The 25189-nt window shown below is 41.6% G+C and overlaps 1 protein-coding gene across 3 annotated transcripts in view; it reads left to right on the top strand.

Annotated features, from left to right (window-relative positions):
- Positions 1-25189, top strand: part of LOC310859344 (VPS10 domain-containing receptor SorCS1-like) — a 245180-nt gene that overhangs the window by 110373 nt on the left and 109618 nt on the right. For all 3 annotated transcript variants that reach the window (XR_014569292.1, XM_083765827.1, XM_083765826.1), the window contains exon 3: positions 2757-2856. Coding sequence is in view for 2 of the 3 variants with exons in the window: in XM_083765827.1 (XP_083621953.1) it covers positions 2757-2856 (100 nt within the window). In the remaining variant the exon portion in view is untranslated. The remainder of the gene's footprint in view (positions 1-2756; positions 2857-25189) is intronic.

Genomic DNA, 25189 nt, shown 5'->3' with positions numbered 1-25189 from the left:
TTCTATGACACGTAATGACACCTATCTGTACATTGAGCTGTGGTAAAGGTTTACTCTACTTCAATTATTTGACAGCTTTAGTTATTTTTTTTACTTTGCAGATTTTTACTAGCATTATTGCAGGTTTAGAATCACGGTGCTACGTTAATGTATGTAGCTTGCTGATATTGTATGTCCCTTGCCGGTGTCACCAAGGCAAGTTATTGTGCATTATTGTGCATTCATTGTGTGATGATCAGTGATAAATGATGTCTGTAAATTACATAATTACTGTATGTGGACTGTGCATGCTGTTGTAAATTTGAAGACAAGCAAAAGAACAATAAATTGATTATTTGATGCTTGCCAAGAAGAGCAATTATAGTTAACAACATCATGCGTGTTGGGAATTCTTCCCCACTTTGTCGAAGTTGTGGCCTTTTGTTTCTGTCATATTTTGTGGTATGAATGTTTAGTTAAGCTTTTGCCCTTTCTGAATCTGTTATAGCACTTTTAATCAAAGATGCAATGACAATAAAACACATCTAGCTATAAATGCACCAAGTCTGTGTGAGTGCATGCGTGTGTGCGTGCGTGCGTACACATACGTTCCAATAAGCAATACTAATTATTTGAAAACATGCTTGCAGCCTAACCAGCAACTACCATTTCATCAGAATGGACATATAGGCAGTGGTGGACAGTAACTATAGCATACATTTTTTTATTACATTTTTGTATCTGTACTTTACTTAAGATTTTTTTTAATTTTTCTGATACATGTGATTTGCACCGGTTTCATCTGTCCTTCAGTGTCCTGGGCTGAATGAAGGTCTAACTCTCATTATTGATTATAATGAAGCACATCATAAGAGCTTGTGCTCTTATAAACCGGATGCTTAGGGTAGGAGGAAGAAAAGGAAAAAAATGCCATTCATTAATACAAACATGTAAGCACTTCACCATGCTAGTCTGCCTAGGCTACAATATTTCAATTCAATTAAATTCAAAGGGCATGATTTATTGGCATGAGAAGAACATTCCCAAAGCAAAATGCACAATACTATTGTCACAAAGCCACTCACAGGGCTTTCATTTTTTGCACGTGTTTTTCAGTATAAAAGTGGTGGTATTAGGGCTTGTTTGTTTGTGTGAGCCTCAACTGAGCTCATGTGGTTCAAAAGTTCTAGCAAAAGGTGGCGGACTGACGGCCATTTTGGATTTGGCCACTACGATGACCTGGAGGGTTGCTGGCTTGGGCACAGATTCAACATTCAGAACATTTTGAGCACCTCAGAAAATCCGTAGCTCCAACGGTTTAGAAGATAGTCATATTCGAGGTAGTGGTCATTTTAAAAAGGGCGTGGTCATTTTCGGGTATTTCGCTCCGGATAGAGAATTTTTCACAGTTCCCAAGTTGTTCGTTATTAGCCAAGAACAGTTGAGATATTCTCTCCTAAATTAAGTGCGTACACATCTTAGCCAGGTCCTCTACTAACCGTATTTCGGGGAGGAAATCCGGGCGGGAGGGGTAGGACAAAGGCTGCCGGTGGGGGCTCCTCACTGGCAGGTGAGTCAGTAGCGGATACAACAGCAGTGACAACACAGCAATGTGTGTGGGGAGAAATAAATCAATTGGCATAACGATTAACGACTAAAGAACAGGACTTTGTCCACCACTGAGTATAGGAACGTATAATGTATAATGTCCTGAGTTGACTATATCTAGTAGATTCTTCTGGTACAAAAGGAGATGAAACATGAAGAGGAACTGAACTCAGCTACTCGTGCAGCATGCTCGATTTAACCTGTCTGTCTTAAAATAAGAACCTATTGCACTGGAAACAATTAACTTGATTTATTCACCAGGGTAATGCCAACTAGGTTTCCTTCCAAAGTACTCAATCCAAATATTGAATATTACTCAACTACTGTACATTAAGTGAAATTTGCACTTTAGTTAAAGTACTGGAGTACTTGCTTCTTGCCTGCCAATGACGACATTTCTCTGCATACTCTTCAAGGCTCACATTACCAATGACGAGACACTCCCACATCAGAGGATTTTATAGAGCGTGCCTCTATCTCCCTTCCGATATCATTCCACCTGGGGCACCTAAGCTCATATCAATCTGTACTGCCGTTTATGCCGCGATATGCAACATTGTGGTACATTGTGAAACTGATGACTAGATAAGTCATTTTATTAATCACAATTAAAATATTTAATTGTTTGACAGCACTTAAATTATATGCACCCTATCTTGCCAATATTCCATTTTACCAGTGTCACCAAGACAACATGTTGCACATTTATTGTGTGATGATAATGGATGTCCATGTATTGCATAGGCTTGTGCATGAATGCACATACTGTATGTAAGTACTCACTGAGTTCACTGAGATGTACGTTGAGATGTAAGGGGAGATGTCCAGGGAGACCCCTGTTACTGAACAAACACTCTAAGCAACAACTACTGTTAGAATGTAGAACTAATTAAAAAAATATATTTGCATCTTGAAGAATGGGACCTTTTTTTAATGCCATTCGGAGCCATGTTTAATGTAAATGATACTAGCGAGGTCATCGCGGGGTGGCCGTAACGATTTGGCCCTTGCTGCTCCCGCCGTGGTGCAGGCGGCTGTGTGGAGCACGAGAGGGACTTCATCGTTTGTCCGCTTCCCTCACGTTGAAATTCTCCAGGGAACGTTTAATTGCAACAAGTAATTCATCAAGTGTTTGTTTATCAGCCCTACTCTTCTGATTTCAATTCCAGGTCAACAGACTACGGCGCCACTTACCAGAAGCTGAATGAGAAGGTGGGATCGAAGACAATACTCAGCTATTTGTACGTCAGCCCCAATAACAAGAGAAAGGTAATGTGCTTTTTTATATATATATATATATCATTGTTGTATCGTTGCTGTCGGGCAGAATCCTTGTATCTCCATATATACACTAGTAGCACAAATAGCTGATACGATCTCGCAACACGTTGCATTGCACCATTGTGAGCTTGTAGGTCAACTGTTTTGCCATTTCTTATACATTTTGAAAGTTGAAGTAAAAGTGGTTAAGTGTGTCGTGGGTTGTGGTTGTATAAAATATTTAAAACAATTAAACTTAAAAAGTACCACATTGGATCCTTTGGAAAGATGTTGGAAAGCATTTTTTCCTCCATTTTCTGAAAACGGTTTTGGACATACAAGCTTTCCACTTTCCTCCCAACAGCGGCGACGATATAATTAACCAGTAATAACCAGCAACCAGGCATTCATCATCATCACTGACTCTGCCTCACTCTTCCTCTGTCACTAAGAAAAGCCATTCTAATACAAAAAAATCTAATAACCAACTAGAGAGTAAGCCACAGAAAATACTCCCCAAATGTTAATATTAATCATTGTACTACAGTCTCTCTCCAGCTCTCCCAGAATTAATCAATTATGGACTAGGTGAGGGAGGGGAGGTTTAAGGGAGTTTTCAGGTCATGTAAATCAACGATTTCCAAACTGTGGGCCAGGGCCGAGAGGTTATATTATATTTTTAAACTTTTTTCCATTTCATTTTTTTATTGACATTACACAGACATTCTCGATCCGTAATAAACCCCCCAATTATATGAGAAACTAGAAAAAGTGCCCTTCTGGGCACAGGTCTCCACCAGGTTATCCACAGATCCGTGCAGTTAGAGGTAAAAACACTTTTCGGCCAGTTATAGCGCCACCTTGAGGTTGAGTTGAAATTGTTCATGTGGCATTTTGTCCTCGGCCTAGTGGGAATGTGGGTGCACAATTTCACGGAAATCACGCGATGTGTTCATGATTTGCAGCATTTTGTTTGAAACTGAGCACTCCTGTGAACTTTGGAAGCCAATCTTAACCAATCAGGATGGAGTGTGAGAAATCTGAAAGACCGGTTTGGTTGAATGGCTCTAGAGAGACTGTGTACCAATTTGCGTGATGTGTGGACAAAATCTGTAGGTGTGCTGTGCAAAAACTTGTTTTGCACAAAACGGCCTCCTGGTGGCGCTATAACAGGCCGTTCTGGAAGGTTTGGGGCAGAGGTTTATCGTTGGCATCCAGGGAGTGTGTGTGCAAAATGTGGCATCGACCGGTGCTGTGCAAAAACTTGTTTTGCACAAAGCGGCCTCCTGGTGGCGCTATAACAGGCCGTTCTGGAAGGTTTGGGGCAGAGGTTCATCGTTGGCATCCAGGGAGTGTGTGTGCAAAATGTGGCATCGACCGGGTTAACGGTGGCCGAGATTAGCTGCTAACGGACGGACACACACACGGACGGACACGCGGACGGACGGAGTGCAAAACATACTCTCTCCCCATGCCTTCGGCCTGGTGGAGACAATGAACAGCTACAGTATAGTACTACAGTTTTTGCAGTTTCCCCCATATTGAGTTACAGCATGAGTCTTCTTCACCAGAACCCAATTTTAGCAATTGGCATCAGGCCTATACAGTGCATCTGTATTGTAACTGGGTAATCATTTCATTGCAGTCTCATTCTCAGTTCAAAGTATAGAACTACTGTAGGTCACAAAGTATGCATTGTTTTGTTTTTTTGTATTAATGAAGGAACAGCATCACACTCTATTGTTGTCAGAATGCTATTTATTTGTCTTGGTGGTGCTGATGAAATGCACACACTCTTCAAATGTGTGCGCTCACAGACTTCTGCTTCAACACATCCAATAATAACTGGCGATTGCCGACCTTGTGCTGTATCCATTTCTGTAAACACAAAACCCTGCAATGCAATGTGTGGGGGACTTATTCAGGGTCTGTTTTGCAAGTTCGGCTTTAGCAAATGCAACACTGCCCCCCCAGGTGCACATGTTAACATTACATGCATATGTTGACCGATACCGAATTACCGATGCGATTATGCACACAGGACATTTGTGTTCATGCTGTAGCTGAAAGCCATTAAGCATCTGCCCCCTTTCCGTGTTTTCCTTTTAATGCGACTAATCAGCAGAAATCCTTTCCTCCTACTATAGTTAATTATCAGCTAATAACATGGGGGTTGGTGAACCAATGGGAAACCGGCGTCCGTTTCCTGCGGCGCTGGTTTGATCCGAGCACTTTCAGGCTAGATTGACAGGGATGTATTCATTTTGTCATCACAGGAGATAATGATACACACACCATACTGAAATGACTCAATGCCAGGAAGTTGTTTGGTTCATAATTGGCATCAATCGTTAACAAAAATAGACCATCGACTCCGTGAAAGTGAATACAAACTAGAGAAGACTTTTCGAAATTGAATAATGTTTGGCAATTATGGAGGTTTTTCAATTGAGCTGTGTGGTACAAGCACGACAATGCACTCTCAGTTTGAGAGAGCAGCAGCAATGCTATATGCTTTGAGTCAGCCCTAGCAACCCCCTGTCGTGCGGTTATTATTATCTGGCTTGCTCCCACAGTAATATCCCCCATGTATTTTGGCGAAGTGTGGCATCCCTGTAGGCGCCCGCACAATGAACTGAATTTAAGAATTCACAGTTCGAGAAACAGAGAGAGAGAGAGAGAGAGAGAGAGAGTGAGAGAGAGAGAGAGAGAGAGCGAGAGAGAGAACAGGAAACCGACACGACGGTGGGAACCGGGTGATAGCATATCCTTTTCGTCTGCTACCTTTCGTTGGTGTTCTCCTTTAGATCCTCAGACGAATGCTTTATCAGGCTGTGTTCTGTGGGACTGAGCGCTGCTCCCGGAGAAGGAGTCAGTCACTTGTAATGCACAATAGACGGTGTGGAGTGCGTCTAATGAGGCAGCAGCTCTGTTAGTAGGCACGGAGGAGTGCGTGCACGGTGGGGAGGCACACACATGCCCGCCTCTCCAGCTCGCTGAACAGTAGCTGGCCACGGCACAGCCTCCGTTGTGTTGAAACACGACGAGCGCTTGCAGCACGCGAGGACCCGCAAACAGCTCCACGGGTTGTTAATGTCTGTCTCTCACTTCACACGGAGTACATGCAAGCAGCGCACCCACACACGTACACAACCTCAGACTCTGCATGTTTCACCTCATTCCTTCTTGCACACATTCATGGGTGCACATACAGTACATGTGCCACTCCCACACAAGCACCGCAAAACACAGGCACTGCACACGCATGTGGCACGCACGCATTATACATTTATTTTGTGACGCACACACAAACACAATGGTTCACAAATATGGAATGGGGTGGAGGTTGGTGGCAGGTTTGTCACCCCCGGCGTAATACCATGTGACTGCTGCTGCTGTGGTGGCAAACAAAGATCCTCTCTTTACTAAGGGAATGTGAAGGTGGGGGAGAGAGAGAGAGAGAGAGAGAGAGAGAGAGAGAGAGAGAGAGAGAGAGAGAGATGAGTGAAAGACAGAGATGACCCAGGGGTCACTCATGGACACGGTTCAGCAGAAAACAGTGGCTGAAAAAGTACTGAGATGTAGAGAAAAAGTAATAGTATAGTATAGTAAAATACCTCAAAGTACCTCAAAATTGCACTTAAGTACAGTGCATGAGTAAATCTATTTAGTTACTTTCCACAACTGAAAACCATTGGAATGTTTGTCTTCCACACACTGGCATGAGAGATAATGCAAATGCAAATGTATCATTGAAAACAAGAATAAAGAGAGCCAGACTAATTGCCAGACTAAGTGTTTTCAAGGCAAAAGGCCTCTCTACGCTGTGTGCGCGTGTGTGCACACGCATGTGCATACGCCTCTCAATCTCTGCAACTCTGTCGGAGCTGGTGTGCGCTTTCGTCTGCGTGTCCGTGTCTGTGCGGTTTGTATGCACAGCGCTCAAAACCAATTACGGCCTTGTGAGACTCAGACGGCAACAACAGGCCGGTGGGCGGAATATGAATCCACCACAAATGAGATCCCTCCCACTGTGGAGGTTCAAAGACTTTTTGTTCATTGTCGCTCCTCAGTAATATGCTCAGATTCCAGTTCTACTCAGACTTAAAGCTCAACTTCAGTGTTCCATGTCCCCAAATCACCCTCAAAATGGCAAAATAAATAAATAAAATAATGTACGGCAAATCTTTGTCCTCTTCTGGGCTACATTGTCTATGCACATCTGTGTTTATATATACAGTAATTATGCTCCTTTTGGCATATGTTTTCAGTAAACATACTGAGCCTGTCTATCACACTCAACAATATTTTAGATCTGGGAGCGGCAGTGTCCCAGGAGGTTTAGCGGCCGCCTTGGAATCTGAAGGTTCCAGGTTCGATTCCCGGCTCCTCCTGGCAAAGTGACCTTGAGCCATAGGCGGAGCTTGAACTTGACGCCTGGGGGTGCGACTGCTTGGCCAACGACACGCAATTTTTTTGACCTTTATTTTATTATTTTAGCGTTTTTACAATGCCTTAACCCCTAAAAATGAGTTATTTAGGTAGTACAGCAGCTCACACACATACACACATGCACTACAGCCATATAGCGAGTCATCATATCATGATAAGAGAGATGATTACAAACTACAGTCAGAAGTTAAGTTAAAAAAAAAAGAAAAAAAAAAGAAAACCCTTTTTTTTTTTCTTTTTTTTTGTTGCCAGGGGGTACAGTATATGGCAAATGCCCATGCCTTGAGCACGACACTGAACCCCTAAATGCTCCTAATGAGCATTTAGGTTTCCTCCGTCATCGGTGTGTGAATGGGGTACATTGTAATGGAAAGGGCTTTGGAGAGAAGCGCTATATCAAATTTGATCTAGAAGCCAATTGCTACATTGCTTCTCAAGATCTTGATTTTATTGTACGATCAGTCTGTTCCATGTCCATTCCTTAACATCACACAACGAGCACCAATAGGGCTGGGTGATATGACGTCAAATCAATGTCACAATTACTTCAAAAATTTTCCTCGATTATGATTCTGTTGTGTTGTTTGATATACACAGTATAATAAATGATTTAAAAAAAATGCTTAGATTATTTGATTAATATACACTACATAGATCAAGGATGGTTAGAGGATCTAAATGATGGTTTTGCTATGTCTTCGGTTATTTGCCCACCAAATTGAAAGCCAACACACACCGTGGGCGCGGGGTAATAACGTTTACATTTGCAGGTGTAATGAGTGAAAGTGTATCAACGCTATGCTTTGTTGGCGGATCACGCACGCTGTGACGGTTACATGATGGAGGGGGACAACTTAACAGAGGATGGGGAGAGGGGGCTGGGGCCGCCGGAGGGGATTGAACATCTGTCAGCCCTGAGGCACAATCTGCAAATGGCTGCCAATGGCTGCGAGTGGAGATGCAAGAACAGAACACTGGAGCCCAGGAGAAGAGGACCAAGGGAGGCTGAGGGAGAGAAAGACAGACAGATAGGAGGGGAAAGGCTGAGAGAGAGGGTGTGATACAGATACAGATACAGTAGAGTGAGTGAGTGAGTGAGTGATTAGGGAGATGGCAGAGGTCATTGCAAGGCCAGCATTGATATTAATCTATTGTGCAGTCATTTGGATATTATGCTGGAATAGGGCTGCGACATTTGTGACCAGATTTGACTGAGAGACTGCCATCGCGCACATTCCAGCTTTTCACCAGAGGAGAACAACTTTTTTTTTTCTTTTTCCAAAATGAGTTAATATCACAGGCAGCCTCTTCACATACTAGAGCATGTCTGAAATAAGTGTCAGAACTGAAATTAACATGTAAATATGAAAAAATGCTTAAATATGTAGCTATTGTAATGTTAGAGACCACAGAAGTGAACCTTTCAAGACTGTTTTCTCAACTCGCTGTTTCTCTGCCAGACATTACTCTATAAGCCATATCTCCAAAACTGGTGGGTCAAACTGAACAACCAACATGTCAATTTGAAGCTATGATTCCCTGCTTTGATATGAAATGAAAAAATGAAAATGAAAAAAAAAAATCCAATGGCAGTCTCCCAGTCAAATTTGGTCACATGTAATAGAACCAAATCGGTTATATTTGTGTCCATGTGTCCATACTTTTTAATATAGCAAAAAAAGGAGTGCATTATGGTGATATGGAATTGGTCTTCACTAATGTTCATGATAAAATAGCACAATTCTTAGTCTACTCAGTCTGTGTCTCATATGAGGGCTGTGGGCAGATCAGAAACCCGTCCACCAGTGAAAAATGGAAGCCATCGTTATCACGATAATAAAAATCTAAATGTTTTTTAAACAAATCTTGTTTTAAAAAAAGAAAGTCTGCCTAACGATGATGTCACTGGTGGACGGGTTTCTGAACTGCCCACAGCCCTCCTATGAGACACAGACCAAGTCGGAAAACCATTGTGGTATTTTATCATGAACATTAGTGAGGACCAATTATATGAAGATAGGTTGAAAAGTGGTGAAGTGGTCATTTAACATCATTGACTGTCTTCCATCAGGGCTGCTGGATAAACTAATATTTTATGTTGTTCGTCACTTCAGCTTCCAGAGGGACAGTCCACTATAGCTGACTAAGAGCAACCTGGGAACCACTTCTATTGTGTTGGGTGACACCCATTCCATGGGTTAAAGATTAGGGTTGTTTTCTTCCTTGTTACTCACACTATCACAGGCTACATTCTTCATTAGCTGGACAAAACAAAATCTATAGTTTTCAAAGGCACAAGATTTTTGTTGGATACAGACACATTTTAATGCATCAACTATTTAAGAAAGAAAGAAAGAAAGAAAGAAAGAAAGAAAGAAAGAAAGAAAGAAAGAAAGAAAGAAAGAAAGAAAGAAAGAAAGAAAGAAAGAAAGAAAGAAAGAAAGAAGACATTCTTCGCCACCATGCTAGTCATGAACCAATACGGCCCTGTCACAGTAACTCACAACGAACTTCAGCAACCACAACACATAACCTACTGTGTATCAGTCTTCAATTGAAAATTAATTGTTGGCTCTTATGTCAAAGCCCAAAACCTCTCAAGCCAAAAGGAAATAGCAAATTCACTCATAGGATTATTGAAGCGACCAAGAGCCACATACACATATAGGCTACTGTTCCCTGACACAACTCACATATACCTTCAACGGCAGATACAACACAACTTACAAACTGTAAATTCACATCAGCATTAAATTCCAGAGCCACAAACAGTTACGTTATGTTTCATTGCAACCCAGTCATTGGGTCCCAAAATGACAGCAATAGTACACCAGCTTGAATCACACTAGTATAGAGCGTTGCAGTCCCTCCCCCTTTCAGAACGACCAGTGGCCCAGGAAATGAAATGCAATGCATTTCTCCTATAGGATTTTCTTTAAGTATTTATTTAAAGACGGTTACGCCGATCAAATAATTTATAAGAAGAAAAACAAAACAAATAGTGTTGTCTCCTGCCTTTATTTTCTTCTTTCTAATGATTTGATCGGCCCAAAATATTGTGTTCATTGTCATGATTTGTCACGATCCGAGTTGGGTTTGTCCGCGGCGTAACCGTCTTTAAATAAATACTTAAAGAAAATCCTATGGGAGAAATGCATTGCATTTCATTTCCTGGGCCACTCGTCGTTCTGAAAGGGGGAGGGACTGCGACGCTCTATACACACAGCATACAACACAAGCAGCAGCAGCAGCAGCAGCAAAGAAGCAAAAAACAAACTCCCTACCTTGAGCCATCTTCTACTTCATCAGTTGTGTAATGCAAGTGATGCCCGGGTCAATGATGAGCCCTCCAGCAGCGTCACTCTCCAGTCATCTCCATCCTCCATACATCTGGCTATCTGGCCTGAGCCAGATTGGCAGGGCTGTTGCGGGCCGGGTCTTGGCTGGGTGCTACATTTAGTACTGCACACACAGCAGTCTGGTGTAGTGCAGTGGGTCCAGCATTCACAGCGTGTCGCAGGAGAATGGACTCAGGGCTGAGAAGAAGCTGATGTTGGGGGTCTGGGGTCATCACCCTGGCTCGTGTACCTGTGGAGCAGGTTGAGAGAGACACCATAAGCATAAGCTTTGAGTAGAAGTAGAAATAAAGAAAGAAAGAAAGATGACCAAGAGCCATATACTGTACTGTACCCCATCTGTCACAACTCACAACTCACTAGCAACAGCAGACAAACACACAGCAGTATACAGTAGGCCTACATAGCCTATTATATATCTAGAACACGGCCTACTGGGCCTAGTATACATAGGTGTACATATATACGTAATGTTGGTTTTATATTGGATAACTAATGGATTTTAGGAAGGAAGCTGTGGGGACTTAGTTTGGACATGCCTGGACTAGGGTATGCCTTGAAATAAATGGAGAGATAGAAATCTAGATGAGCAATTCAGGTTGTAACACTTGGTTCAATAACACTTTCAACTACACTGCACTCGGGCGAGGTGCCAACTTGCAGCTTGTGCACCCCCCCACCTGTGCCATTTTGTACCTCTGGGTTACAAAGAAGGCTCGGCCTCGGTTGAATATATTTAACATAATTCCTGCTACTATATATCATTTATGAGCATTACAATTAGCTCCTATGTCTTTGCAAAGGTCTTGTTGTATGTTGTGGGATCCCTTTGATGGATCCTGGTAAAGAGACATTCAGCTTGCGACACGAGCTAAATCATTGAGGTAAGAAATTGAACCCAGTGCTCTGTGAACACTGAATGTGCAGAAAAAGCTGCTGTGATTTAGAGGCTGTAAAGACCAACACCAGTCTCTCTACGTACATTATCCCAACTAAGGATGAGGACATCAGAACTGAGTGGATGGACGTTATTAATGTGGGTCGTGACATACCGTTGAACAAAAATAATATGTACGTTTGTGCATATCACGTTTTGCCTTCACCCCGGGACATGGAGTAAATGTGTGTTGACAGGCGTTATGGTTTCGGTCAAGTTCTACTTCTGTTCTCATCCAAAGGACGTACATAAAGGAGACAACTGAGGTTTCAAACTCAATTCAACTTTTATTTTCCAACTTTTGCTTTTTGGCCTCATTTGTTAAAGGGTAAGACCAAATGTTTTGAAGTTTGGATTGTTTTCTTACCTTATTATGGGCAAACTAGTCCAGTCCAGGAGTTATTTCTGCAGTTTTATAGCAAATTAAGAAATACAAATAAGCTCCCATTGACTTCCATTGTAACGGGGAAACAGCTCTCAAAGTCACTCTTTTAGCACATAAACGAACGCAACAAAAGCTGATTCTGACAGTTTATCACATCAGGAAAACTCACACGGTTTTATTTTTAATACAAATGTTCAACTTTGTCTTGTTTGGACTATTTTGTGTAGAAAGAAGATCCAGTAGGTATGCCTATGCCGACCGAATCACTTCTGTTGGTGTTGAGTAAAAAACGATCTGATTGGTCCAAATCTATACAGCCACTCCTGAAGCGTATTATTGGAATGCCGCTGAGCCACTACCCAAGGACTGTCTAAAGAGGACAAGACGCGAAGACCGTAAGAAAACAACCTGTGATATGTCTTCTGTTATTTTCTAGAAGTGATTACTTTACAAAAGGTCTCATGAATAATGTTTGTTATGAGCTGGTCCAGCCGGCTCTATTCACTGCCATGTATTCATTGCACTTCCGGTGTGAGTTTGGCTCCCATGGAAGTGTCCATGAAAGTGTCAGTGGCGCAGCCCAGTCACGTGACCACTTCACTTCCTTCTCAGAGCTTCCTTAGCCACTACGGGGATGTAAACAAACCGATTTTATGTCGTCCGTGTTTGATGTGTTTGAGCCAGGGAGACACTTTAGAGAACACTTTAGAAGAAGTGTCTGGGACTGTTGGTCTGCAAGGCTGCAGCTGGGTGCATCTTAAACAGCGTGGCGACTCGTTTACAAACAAGATGTCCCCGCGAGAGTTGGGAAGGCTGCAGTAACGCTTCAGTATATCTCCAACCAAAATAGTACCTTTATAAATATATCTTGAAAGACAAAAATAAAACCGTATGAGTTTTCCTGATTTGAAAACTGTCAGTATCAGCTTTTGTTGCGTGTGCTAAAAGAGTGACTTTGAGAGCTGTTTTCCCATTATTTTTATTTCTTAATTTGCACAACGGAGCGAAATAACTCCTGGACTGGACTAGTTTGCCCATAATAAGGTAAGAAAACAACCCAAACCTCTAAAAAAGTGGTCTTACCCTTTAACTGGTTGGTTCAGTAATTCATTAGGTTGTAAACCTTCGAAGATAGAGAAAACAAAAATTAACAACATTTAAATGTCTTTTCCAACTAAGTTATTAAAGTCAACATTTTTAATTAAACATTTTAAATTAACCATTAAACATTTTAAGAAAAATAGCTGATCTGCAAGCTTAGATCGGCTCTGTTTTCACTAAACCTTTTTAACGTTGTAATTTCTAACTTGTCCTATTCCTACTTCAAAAATAAAATTAAATCAATTTTGTATGTTCAAACACTTACAGGTGTGTTTGTGTTTGAACATACAAGTGTGCCACCCCACCCACCCACACACACACACACACACACACACATTCTGCAATGTGTTCCTCTTAACCAACTTAAAACTGTAGCCGTTAAAACCATGAACACATTCAGCAACATTTCAAACAACAAGCATGTAAATAAAAAACAATTTCACCAACTATTGTCTTTTGAATTGAACCTGCAAGTAGTTGGAGCTTGTTCTCTCTGGTGTTTGTTTGACTAACGAGCAGCTGAACTCTGGGAAGTGTAGTCATTTTGATGTGTAACCCTAGAACACTTAAACACGGGGACGATTATATTTTTTGTAACTTTGTTATTCAGTATTTTAGCTGTGACGTGAGCGCCCCCTCCTGAGATACTTCCGGGTCCTACTTTTGTGTCGCTTTTGTGTCCCCCATAGAGTTATACTGTGACGCTCCGTCGGACTAAATCTGAGACGAAAACAACCACGAAAGTTTCATTTTACTGCTTTCCTCGCAACAACAAAGCTGCGCTGCTCTCCCAAATCTGGCTGTGACAGGCCGTCTGCCCCACATGGAATACTATCGCCATGTGTCAACTAAATCCTCATTAATGCAAACTAGATTTAACATTCAAGCCTGCACACATTCTAAATATGCCCCCGAAATATTTTACAGAGCAAATACCTTCAATAATAATGATAATAATAGTCTTTATTGTCTCCACATCATATATTATTGTTGTCATGTACAAAACATTAATAATTCTACTCGAGTTGGAAGCATTAAGACCCATTTTAACCCTCAATGGCTTCCTTTCTGAAGAATAACGTCATTGTAAAAAGATTCACGCGTTTAGATATTCTATATTTACAACGGGATGCGGACGGGAGCTGGTGCCAAAAAAAATTCCAATGGCATGCACTGCATGATTATTTTGTGCCGGTCTTTGTTGGTGGTTTCTCATTAATCATTATTTTTTCTCTAGCAGCATGAATTAAGAGATTAAACAGAAACAGTCCTGATACTTTATCCCAAGCTCATCTTCCATGTTTGATTCAAATAAAGCTATGCAAGTTATAGCTATAGCTGTGACAGAAAAAATTGCTGACAAAATGTATGTTAACAGCATCCATCAAATTGCATGCCGTTATTTATTAATGAGCACTGTCCTGGACCCGTGCATTTCAGCACGCCACTTGCGACTGGTGATGCCTCCAGTTAATTAACTCAAACATGTTGTTCATGTCTTGCTGTTTCCTTTCATTTGTGTGAATCCTCATTACCGTTTAAACACAGATCTATAAGCCTTCCAACGCGTGTGTTCTCCACGGGCAGCGTGGCCAAGCCAATCAAATGGTGGTGGCCTGGCCTGCATTTTTATATATGCCTTTATATATGCATTTTTATAGTGCCTTTATCCAAGGCGCTTTACATAGTGCATTACATTCACCCATTCACACACACATTCATACACCGATTGCGGCGGAAGCCATGCAAGGCACATCAGGACTGGGTTCAGTGTCTTGAACAAAGTTAATTCAACATGTAGACAGGAGGAGCCGGGATTCGAACCGCCGAACCATGGATCATTGGACGACCTGCTCATACCTCCTGAGCCACAGTCACCCCAATACTGATGAATACCAATTTGACGTACAGTACTAGTTCCATTGATCCAAGCCGGAACACAATCGAGTGATCATAATATAAAATATAGCTCAAAATAAGCATTTTCTGAAAATGCTTACGGCCCACCCATCTGACCACTTAACACAGCAGCCCTGATCCAGAAATGCTCCACTACCCTAAACGCAATAATTAAAAGCAGGCTTAAAGGTTTTATGACATTCATTTTCATTTATTTTTATTTTTCCTTTTAGGTTTTATGACCTCAATTACACCCAAAAAACCTGAACTTTGAACATTCAGTGGATTTTCTGTGGTCTGAAGTTTTCTTTGGCTTTGAATGAGCATGGAGCAAAGGTATTCTTGAGTATTTTCCATGCCTCCTTACAACCATATCTCCATTCAGTATAGTTACAATTTTGGAAGTGACTACTTTGTGAGGTCCTGTATTATAATGTACATTCCAGTGGTTCTCAAGGACCCCAAAACTGGCAGAGTTACCCCACAAATTATTTAAAAAGAGTCTGCGTGTGCACACACACACACACACACACACACACACACACACACACACACACACACACACACACACACACACACACACACACACACACACACACACACACACACACACACACACACACACACACACACACACACACAGTTGAGAAGTTCCATTTTTTAGATGACTATTTCTGAACAGCCAAAGTATAGAATAGGGTTGTTAAACTGTTCCTCATTTAGCTGAGTATCCCTGGACCTCCCTCAAAGACCCCTGGTGGTGATCCCCGGAACCACTGGTACACTAATACATAGCTGCTGGAAGGTGCCAGGTTAGTAGCAGTAAAAGAGATTAACTACTTCTCACATGTAACCATAATATTGTGTGCCATTTGTGGATGTCCAAGTTGTGTCGAGAGTCTTTCAGAAGCACTTTGGAGACTGCGTGAGGTAGACTATGGGGTGCAGTATGCCCTGGTAGGCTTACTGTAAGTTTCAGTAAGTATCAAGTTGGCAGGAGAAAATGTTAAAGTCATTGCAAACCACCGTGTGAGGAGCAGAGACATTACGTCATGCTGGTATGATCCTTCAAAAGAGTGGGCAACTTGTCATAATATGTCTTCCTCCCTCTCTACAGCTAGCCAGCAGGAAAGTTGAGAGTGGTAAATGTGGAATCCCACTACAGAACATGGTAAATGTGGAATCCCACTACAGAACATGCAAAAGGCAGAAATCAAACATTCATGATAGAGTGTTGGTTGTCCTATATTCAGTCCATCCCGCTGCACCCAAAGTCATTTTCACAATTCACATAATGATGTCAAAACATTCTCTTCAGGAAATGTGTTCTCCAGTGGACCCAATGTAGATCTTATTTAGTCACAAACTCTTGTTAATACTTTTCATTGGTTAAATAGGCTATGTATAAAACCACAACCACAACCACTTTCACAAACTAAACAAAACAATAAAACAATTTCAGAATCTCATAACACGTCACGATGTGACACCTACATTGTGAGCTTGTAGATTGGCTATTTTCGCAACTTTTGCGTGACACTCTTGTACAACTAAGTACGACTGGCATTAATTCACAGAAATAATTTTAAAAAAAGTCAAATTAGGAGATAAAAGGAAATGACAATATGACCTCCGAGTCTTGAGAGTGTCCAGAGAATCAGAGTTCCGGACATTGTCTAGAGTTGGCCTTTCACACACAGCAGAAGATATTGTAATTTGTAACTGTGGTAGATGTGTTTTCTCCTCTTGGAAATATTGTTTTATGAAAGGGTGCAGGAGGCACACTGCTTATAGCTCCTTAACGGCACGAGGGAGAGATGTGAGGATGAGATGCAATCTTCTTTTTTATTAATTTCCGTCTTCAGGACATGGCCGATGTGAAAATGAGATGTGAAATATGCACAGGAATTTGAACTGTTTGACACGGAGTCTCTCATAGATCCACCCAATGCACGTCAACCCACCAAGGACTTTGTAAATAAAGTTCAGTCAAACCGTTAATGAATTTGTAATGTAAGCGTGTTGTACATATAACATTAAGATAATGCACATGCAGTTTATGAAAAAGAGCGGAGGGGGAATACAGGGGAAAATATATATTTATGCTAAAATAAAGACATAAACGATAAACGGTGTTGAAATACATCAAACCTGTATTTGTCTCGAATATGAAACTTAACTACTAATAATAAAAACTGGCAAAATAATTAACTGCCTCAGCTGCTTTATCCTTACTTTATTACATAAATAATATTCACAACCATTGTATCCCCTCAAGATACACACTCAGTCCAATCTATCACCCTGCTATCTCCCACTGGGTCCCCCGCCCTACTTAACAAAACAAAACACACAACCCTTCGTGCACCATACCTCATGGTGTCTAATGGTGCTAATAAACATGCACGGCCACTGTCTCATGATGAGCAGGTTTAGCATACTCAAACAGACATTATCATATGGATGGCGAAAGGAATGCATTTCATGGCGCGTCTTGCATGTTGGAGCTGGAATTAAATTCTCCCAAATCCAGCACTAAATATTTAATTGGTTACTTGAATTGGCTACTTAGCCGCAGTAGCGTCCTTTCGTTGCTGCATGTCCGGTCATAGCGATCCGGACATCAGTGCCTCTGTGGAATGTCTAGGTAAGCTCAGAGTTGCAGTGCATTGCTCAGAGTTGCACGCACGCACGCGCAAGCTCAGAGTTGCAGTGCGTTGTGTGAAACCGGCTCAAGACAAGCAAGAATATATTGGAAAATAGTTGTGTCGTCTTGGGCAGAAGAGCATGAACATACATCTTAAAATCAATATAACGACACGATGGTACGACAAAAGTGTGTTGTGACAGATGATGCTTTATCAGCTACATATTTCCTTGTATATGTACAGCATGTGTCACACTGCATTAATCCATTCTGACCGGGCACCCATTTTGGTGTCAGCATCATGTTATGCTTTAGCTATTGAAAAATAGCAGATCTACAAGCTCATATACGAGCTTGTAGGTCTGCTATTTTTGTAAAAATCTAAGAACGACTGACATTTTTAGAATCTGATCTCAGGTCAGAATGGGTTCATCAGACCAGTGTGTGTCCGGCGGAAACCTGGTATGAATCTGATCTCAGGTCAGAATGCATTAATACCCGTCTCTTAGCTTCTTATCTCTCAGCCTCTTTGATAATGGGAAGGCGGTGGTCCCTGGAGATGATGAGACCTTTCCTCTGTGCTTCCCCTCGTTACTAGTTACTACTGACATTTATTACTCTCTTGTGAAGAAAGAGCTCATATAATTTCCTCAGCAGACCCGTTCCAATAATGACAATCAGTTCTGCATGGCCCAGAGTATGATATTACCCCCAGCATGTTATGCATTACGCTACGGGCCCTCATTTGATTCGCACTCACTCACTCACGCACGCACGCACGCACACATGCCGTAAAATAGACACTGTCTATTTGCTCACTGACACTATGACGTGAAGAAAATTCTTCATTCATTGCATTGTCAATGGGAATGGAATGTCTGTTTGTGGACACACACCAAAAGCTGGACATAGGAGGGGCTAGTGCCTCTCAAAAAACCTGACTTTAGAATAGAAGACAATGGGGCTTACATTGTCCAAGTTTGGGCACAGATGATGTACAGTATATGATGTCATGCCGTTATCAATATTATCCCTGTTTGACTGCCAACCAAAATAATCATGGACTAGCCAGTGTTAAGCGTTAATAGCATCTGCTGCTATTCTCTTTCAGAGCCAAGCAGTCTATAAGTGGCACATAAAATCCTAAGAATTATTGCCCAGACAAAAACAAAAAATTGCCACCATAATGCCAACTCCAGAGTATAGTCCTAACTCTTTATACTACAGTCTTACTACAGTAATTGAAAATAAGCTGCAGTAAGTTATCTAAAAGTACAGTGTATAAGTGAAGGCACCATGCACACATACACATATCATAGGGCCACGGGCACGGCAGCCTCTATTATCATCCTATCCTTGTGGGCCTCAGAGCACCTCCCAGTGGGCCAGGCAGGTGTTGCCCAAATAGCTTATACTATGAATTAAAATGCATACACTAGATTTCTTCATTGACACATTCATTATTTGCTGACAAATTACTGGCATAGTCAAATGAGGCTTAACAAGCACAAAATGTGCCAATAACATCACAACAGTGAATTGGGGGTCTGTCACACCCAGTGCTGGTCAGCAGACTGTGGGCCCACTCCCAATGCACTGGAAACACTCAGAAAACAGCCACAATTAAATCTCTATGCTATGGACAAACATCAGGAAAAGAAAAAAAAAGGACTGAGTCTGATCATAAGCCTTTTGAAAAGCTGAATAATTCCTCTTTATACAAGTATTACATTTATTTCGGGCCCTATGTGGGCCCTGCACCATCTTGACCCATACCCAGGTGGGCCTTGAGTCGCAAAAGGTTGAGAACCCCTGTTCAATATAAGTCAATATTTCTCACTTCACGGTGCCATAATGCTAACTATCTCTGGTCTCTCATGCTAGCAAGTGATTTGTTAGCTAAACTCCTGCTGGGTAATGGCGGCCATGGTACGCAGACCCTCAAACCCCACTTCATCAATCACTGTGGTGCCACGTACGTGAGGCACATGCTGAGGCAGCTGACCACTCCAAAGACACCCACACGCCAACTCTCAAATACAATTAAATACAATGCTCACCACTGTGGGATGATTTACAAAATGAACTCATGGTGAATGGAGGATTCTAGCCGGTTATTATGAATTTACATCGTCAGACAGATGCTTATTCCAGTAAGACATGTTGGAATATGGAAATGATGAATAGGCTCTAGTTGTAGCATGTAAAAATATAAATTTGAAACCTTATCACGTGAGGTTGTGTTTTGGGATTGTTATGCGTTAAAGTTTAACTTACAGTACAATGTGTAAAATTACCTTAAATTTGTCGCTGTTGGGCAGAAACCGCTTGTACTGTTACTTTTCAGGAAATTAAAAAAAGAACCTGTGGTTGCAATGAATCCAATATAGTTATTATTTAGTCAAAAGCTCCAAGATCCACTTCATCTTTAATCTTCTAAAATTTGACACATTGTTAGCTTGTAGATTGGCCAATTTTGCTACATTTGTGCCACACTCTGGTACAAAGAAGTAGGGCATTGATTTACAAAGAAAACAACATCATAGGAAGAAATGCAGAGATATAAGGTTTCTGTCTGACAGCGATCATTTTAAGCAGGGTGGAAAAAAAGGTACTCAGTAGGACAGCAGCATGAAGTTGATCGTTACAGGAATAATGTTATTCATCTACTGAAGATAACAGCGTGACAAGACAGTGTGCCGGCCTTTGCCTCGTTGAAATCCCATAATCCCAAATCTCTTAATATGACTGCATGCAAAAGAGGCTGAACAAGTCATTTGCAAACAGCTGTTTAGAGATTCCATACTTTCATTTTTACCTGGTCTCCTCCCAGTGCACACTGTGAGAGGATTGATTGAGTCAGAATCAGAAAAGGGTTTACAGAAGTAAAAACAATAGTGGGTGAAATTAGTTTTCGTGCATGATTCCCATCGTATCATTATTATAGTATAGCATAGCAAGAAAAGAAGGGGAAAAAGAAAGAGGGTAGAGAGGAGATCAAACAAGAAAACAAAAAAATACATCTACACATATGCCCGAGATAAGATATGAAGGTGCGTGAGCATAGCAGCAGATGTATAATGTGCATGATATACTTATGAACATTACCGGTAGTTAAGATGCTAGAAAAACACACAAGCAAAAAGATAAAAGTCAGTGCGTTGTACATGGGTTTAAGGTGTAAAATGTCAATGTGTGCCGACCGCATAATCCACATAAGGTAGACTGACTGAAAAAGTTAAGTGAGTAGGTAGGTCCAAGGAAGAGCTAAGTAGGCTGTCCAAGTCCCTTGTCCACCTTACAGTATGTGGACAGCGATGCTAGAATACAAACATTTTACAGAGCAAACAAAAAATATATAAAACATAATTAAAATAAATATATTTTGTATCGCCTTGTCCAAAACCATGTGAAAAACACATAAAACATAATTAGAGATACATTTATAGAAGGAAAGAAAGAAAGAAAGAAAGAAAGAAAGAAAGACACCCCCAGTGTTGTCTTTGTTCAGCATATATTATGCAATGTTTTTTTTCTTCTTTTTTTCCAAGGACTTGCAGTCTGGATTCAAATGAACCATGAAACGTCTCTTATCAGGGATGTGTTAGGAGTCCACAGTGCCTGGATACGTGTTTCATTTCTCTTTTTACTTTCTACTCGTTCTGGGAGACAATGGGAAGAAGGTAGAAGCGAGCGTGCGTGCGTGTGGCTATGCTTGCACATGCACGTGTGTGCATGCAAGAGACAGTAAATTATGAGGCCAAAGAGGTTTAAAATGACAAAGTTTAATGAAGCGATTATGCCAACTGGAGGAGGACATTTAAGATACAGTATCTGTAAGAAATACTTGAGTTAACTTCACCCCTGCTGTATATAGCCAGAGATAGAATATTAATGAAATTAGGTCCATATTTTCAATTTCACACAGTCATTTTTGTAATTGGATTGTGAGACCTCTCTGTAAATCTGTCCGCAATGTGCTGCAGTGGCCTGGGAATATGAACACAGCCTCTTTCCTCCATTGTCAGGACATTTCAAGTCACGATAGATAACAGAATAAGATAGCAGAATAACCAAGAAACAGCATAAAGAACTGGTTTGAGACACGCTCTCTGGGATAACGTGGTTTTCAGCGCTATTCTACTGTACTTCAGTCAGTCTCTCGTCGACATGAAACACATATATTTCAATGAAAATGCATTGTGTTCGGCAGTGTGACACAGAGAGCACAGAGATCAGCTTTATTGTCACTTCACAGGTTTGCAGAAATAAAGAAGTGGGTGAAATAAGTTTGAAGAACATGTGATCCTACTGTAGCATTGAAACTCAGTGGTCAAAGATGTGCTCAGATTTGTTACTTTCAAAATAGTTTTGTCAGTTGCCTGACAGGGCGTTGTGGTTTGAGTCCCGATCCAGGCGACCTTTGCTTTGCATGTCACTCCCCATCTCTCCCTACCCATTTCTTGTCAGGCTACTGTCCTATCTATCATAAAAACATAAAAAGCCACAAAAAAATCTTTAAAAAAAAAGAAATATTAGCATTTTATCGTCTACTCTGGCATTTGTGAACACCCCCGACAATTGTTAAGTTGCTCGATTCAGTATTTGGATATGTGATATTCAGACACTTCCTATAGACGACAGGGCTGCGCATTGTCACCTATCCTGTTTGTGATTTTCATGGACAGGATCTTGAGGTGAGGTTGTGGCGGAGAGGGTATTCGGCTTAGTGAGCTAAGGGTTGCATCACTGCTTTTTGCAGATGATGTGGTCCTGATGGCACCATTGGTCCAAGACCTTCAGCTCTCACTGGACCGGTTCGCAGCCGAGTGTACGGCGGCTGGGGCGGGGAGGTACTGCAGTCGCTGCCTGTACCACACTGTTGTGACGAAAAGAGAGTTGAGCCAGAAGGCAAAGCTCTCCATCTACCGAGCAATCTTCGTTCCTACTCTCACCTATGGTCATGAAGTGTGGGGTCATGACCGAAAGAATAAGGTCACGAATACAAGCGGCCGAAATGAGTTTTCTTCAATGGGTGGCTGGCATCTCCCTTAGAGATAGGGTGAAGTTCAATCACACAAGAGAGACTTGGAGTAGAGCCGCTGCTTCTTCGTCTGGAAAGGAGCCAGCTTACAGTAGGTGTTTCGGGCATCTGGTTAGGATGCCTCTCGGGCGTCTCCCTAGGGAGGTCCTTGAGGCACGTCCCACTGGGAGGAGACCCCGGGGCAGACCAAGGCGCAGTTGGAGGAAACACATCGACTCACTGGCCTTGGAACGTCTCGGGATCCCCCAGGAGGTAGGACCCGACTGAAGATGGATGGATGGATGGAAATATTATATTGAAGTCTCTTTAAAGGTGGCTGCCACTGCACAGTAAGATCCTCAGTGTTACTTATAACATCCATTTGTAGCTCTGAGTGTACATGCAGGCCACTTTGCCAGTGACTTGGCTCTGCAGAATATCAGCCTCATGCAGCCTCGCACGGATACAATGACCAGTTAAATAGCCTGTCACACAAAGGCCACCCAACACCTCCATTTTGGGGGGGACCTGGAGTCACTAATGGATCATTACAAACAATAGGCACCCCTGGGGCTTATATCCCCCCACAAGCCCCCAACAAGCAAGCCTAGAAAATCCATTTTCAGGTGGGACACAAATGTTGTCCATTCGGGAAAGAGACCTTGATTTACCAGTTTCAATTTGAGAGTGTTCCATCCAGTTCCAATATTTTTTTTGTTATCAAATGTTTTTTATTTTAAGACAAAAATCACAATAATACACGTAGATAAATGATATCCAGAAAGGTCAAAGCCCATCCAGTTCCAATTTTGCGTGCTCATTTATTTATCACTTTCCACCAATTGCACTTGTTCATCCTTTACTGTTGTTTTACGTAAACAATCGGAGTACTTCTTCCAGATATCATACATGATTCATGCACATATGCAAAAGCATTCCTTATATACATCTATGCTAATGATTGTAGGTTCACACTCTATAATATACGACGAATTAGACCGTTCCTCCACATATGCAAAAGCATTCCTTATATACATCTATGCTAATGACAAGACCGTTTGTAACTGTTCAGCTCTGATGATTCAGTTATATGTGTGGCTGATTTTATCTGTGAATCCTTTTCTCCCTTTACCATTCTCAACTTGGCATGGCCTCAAAGAGTGGTGGACCTCCCAGAAATAAAGAAAGCTCATGGGAAATTAATGCTTTCAAGGCCTGACTGAGCATAGACGCTGAGAATGAAGGGAAAGAAGTGGGAAAAAAACACTGGAGAAATCAGAATGACACAAGTTAACAACACACACGCACACACAGATACAGACGCACACATGCACACATGCACGCACACACACACACACACACACACACACACACACACCCCCCAAACATCACAAACACGACAAACCGCCCCTTTTGTTGACACAAATATACACATATTTTGCTAGGAGATAGGATGCATCAAAGAGTGGCTGTATCACAGCGATTGCGATATCAGCAAGCTGAATGGAGCACATTAAATTAATAATTGAGCTGTTTAATAACCGGTGAATAACTGGCAGCAAGAAAATGTTAAGTTTGTAGATACTAATGGGGATCAGCAGTCATTATCATGCATTTCACAAGTAAATGTTTTGAAGTGGTAATTAGTCTTGAATGACTTGCCTGTCTGCATTCTGAACATGTACGTATGCTACAGCTTGAAAGGGCTTTACCCAATGAAGAAGTAACAGAACCAAACAAGACACAAAGTTTTAGGAATGTCGAATCGTCATCCGGCCACCATCTGTCATATCCCTCCATTTACCCATTATCAACCTTATCTTCATGGAATTGGGCCTCGATAATGCTCATTATAAGATGACACCATGTCCAACTCTTTACATTTTTGAGGGGCACTCATACTCGTAGTGTAGATTTTTGTCATAACACAAACATTAAATGCCATTGAGAATGAATGGAGAATTTACGTCATATGTAGACGAGCAAATTGGCTATTTCGCTCTGACACAAATATTAAATTCCCATTAAAGGAGAATTTCGGACTAGAAGGCTTTCTTACCTTTATTTGTAGTTGTTACGTCCCCACCAAAGAGGTCCAGGTGTTATTTTGTGCAAACGTGTTATTGGCTAAATTTCCCCTAATTAAAATGGAAATAATTCGCTTATTTCCAAGTGTGCCGCTTGGGATACTATTTACATTATGACGAGAGGATATTCAGTATTTTAGCTGTGACGTGAGCACCCCCTCCTGAGATACTTCCGGGTCCTACTTTTGTGTCGCTTTTGTGTCCCCATAGAGTTGTGACTGTGACGAACGTCGGACTAAATCTGAGACGAAAACAACCACGAAAGTCTAATTTTACCGCTTTCCTCGCAACAACAAAGCTGCGCTGCTCTCCCAAATCTGGCCGTGACAGGCCGTCTGCCCCACATGGAATACTATCGCCATTTTATTTCATTGCGTCAACTAAATCCTCATTAATGCAAACTAGATTCAACATACTCAAGCCTGCACACATTCTAAATATGCCCCGAAATATTT

Source organism: Protomyctophum parallelum (assembly GCF_964188405.1).
Source record: "Protomyctophum parallelum genome assembly, chromosome: 5".
Lineage (NCBI taxonomy): Eukaryota > Metazoa > Chordata > Actinopteri > Myctophiformes > Myctophidae > Protomyctophum > Protomyctophum parallelum.
This window is presented reverse-complemented; position numbering and strand designations above follow the sequence as displayed.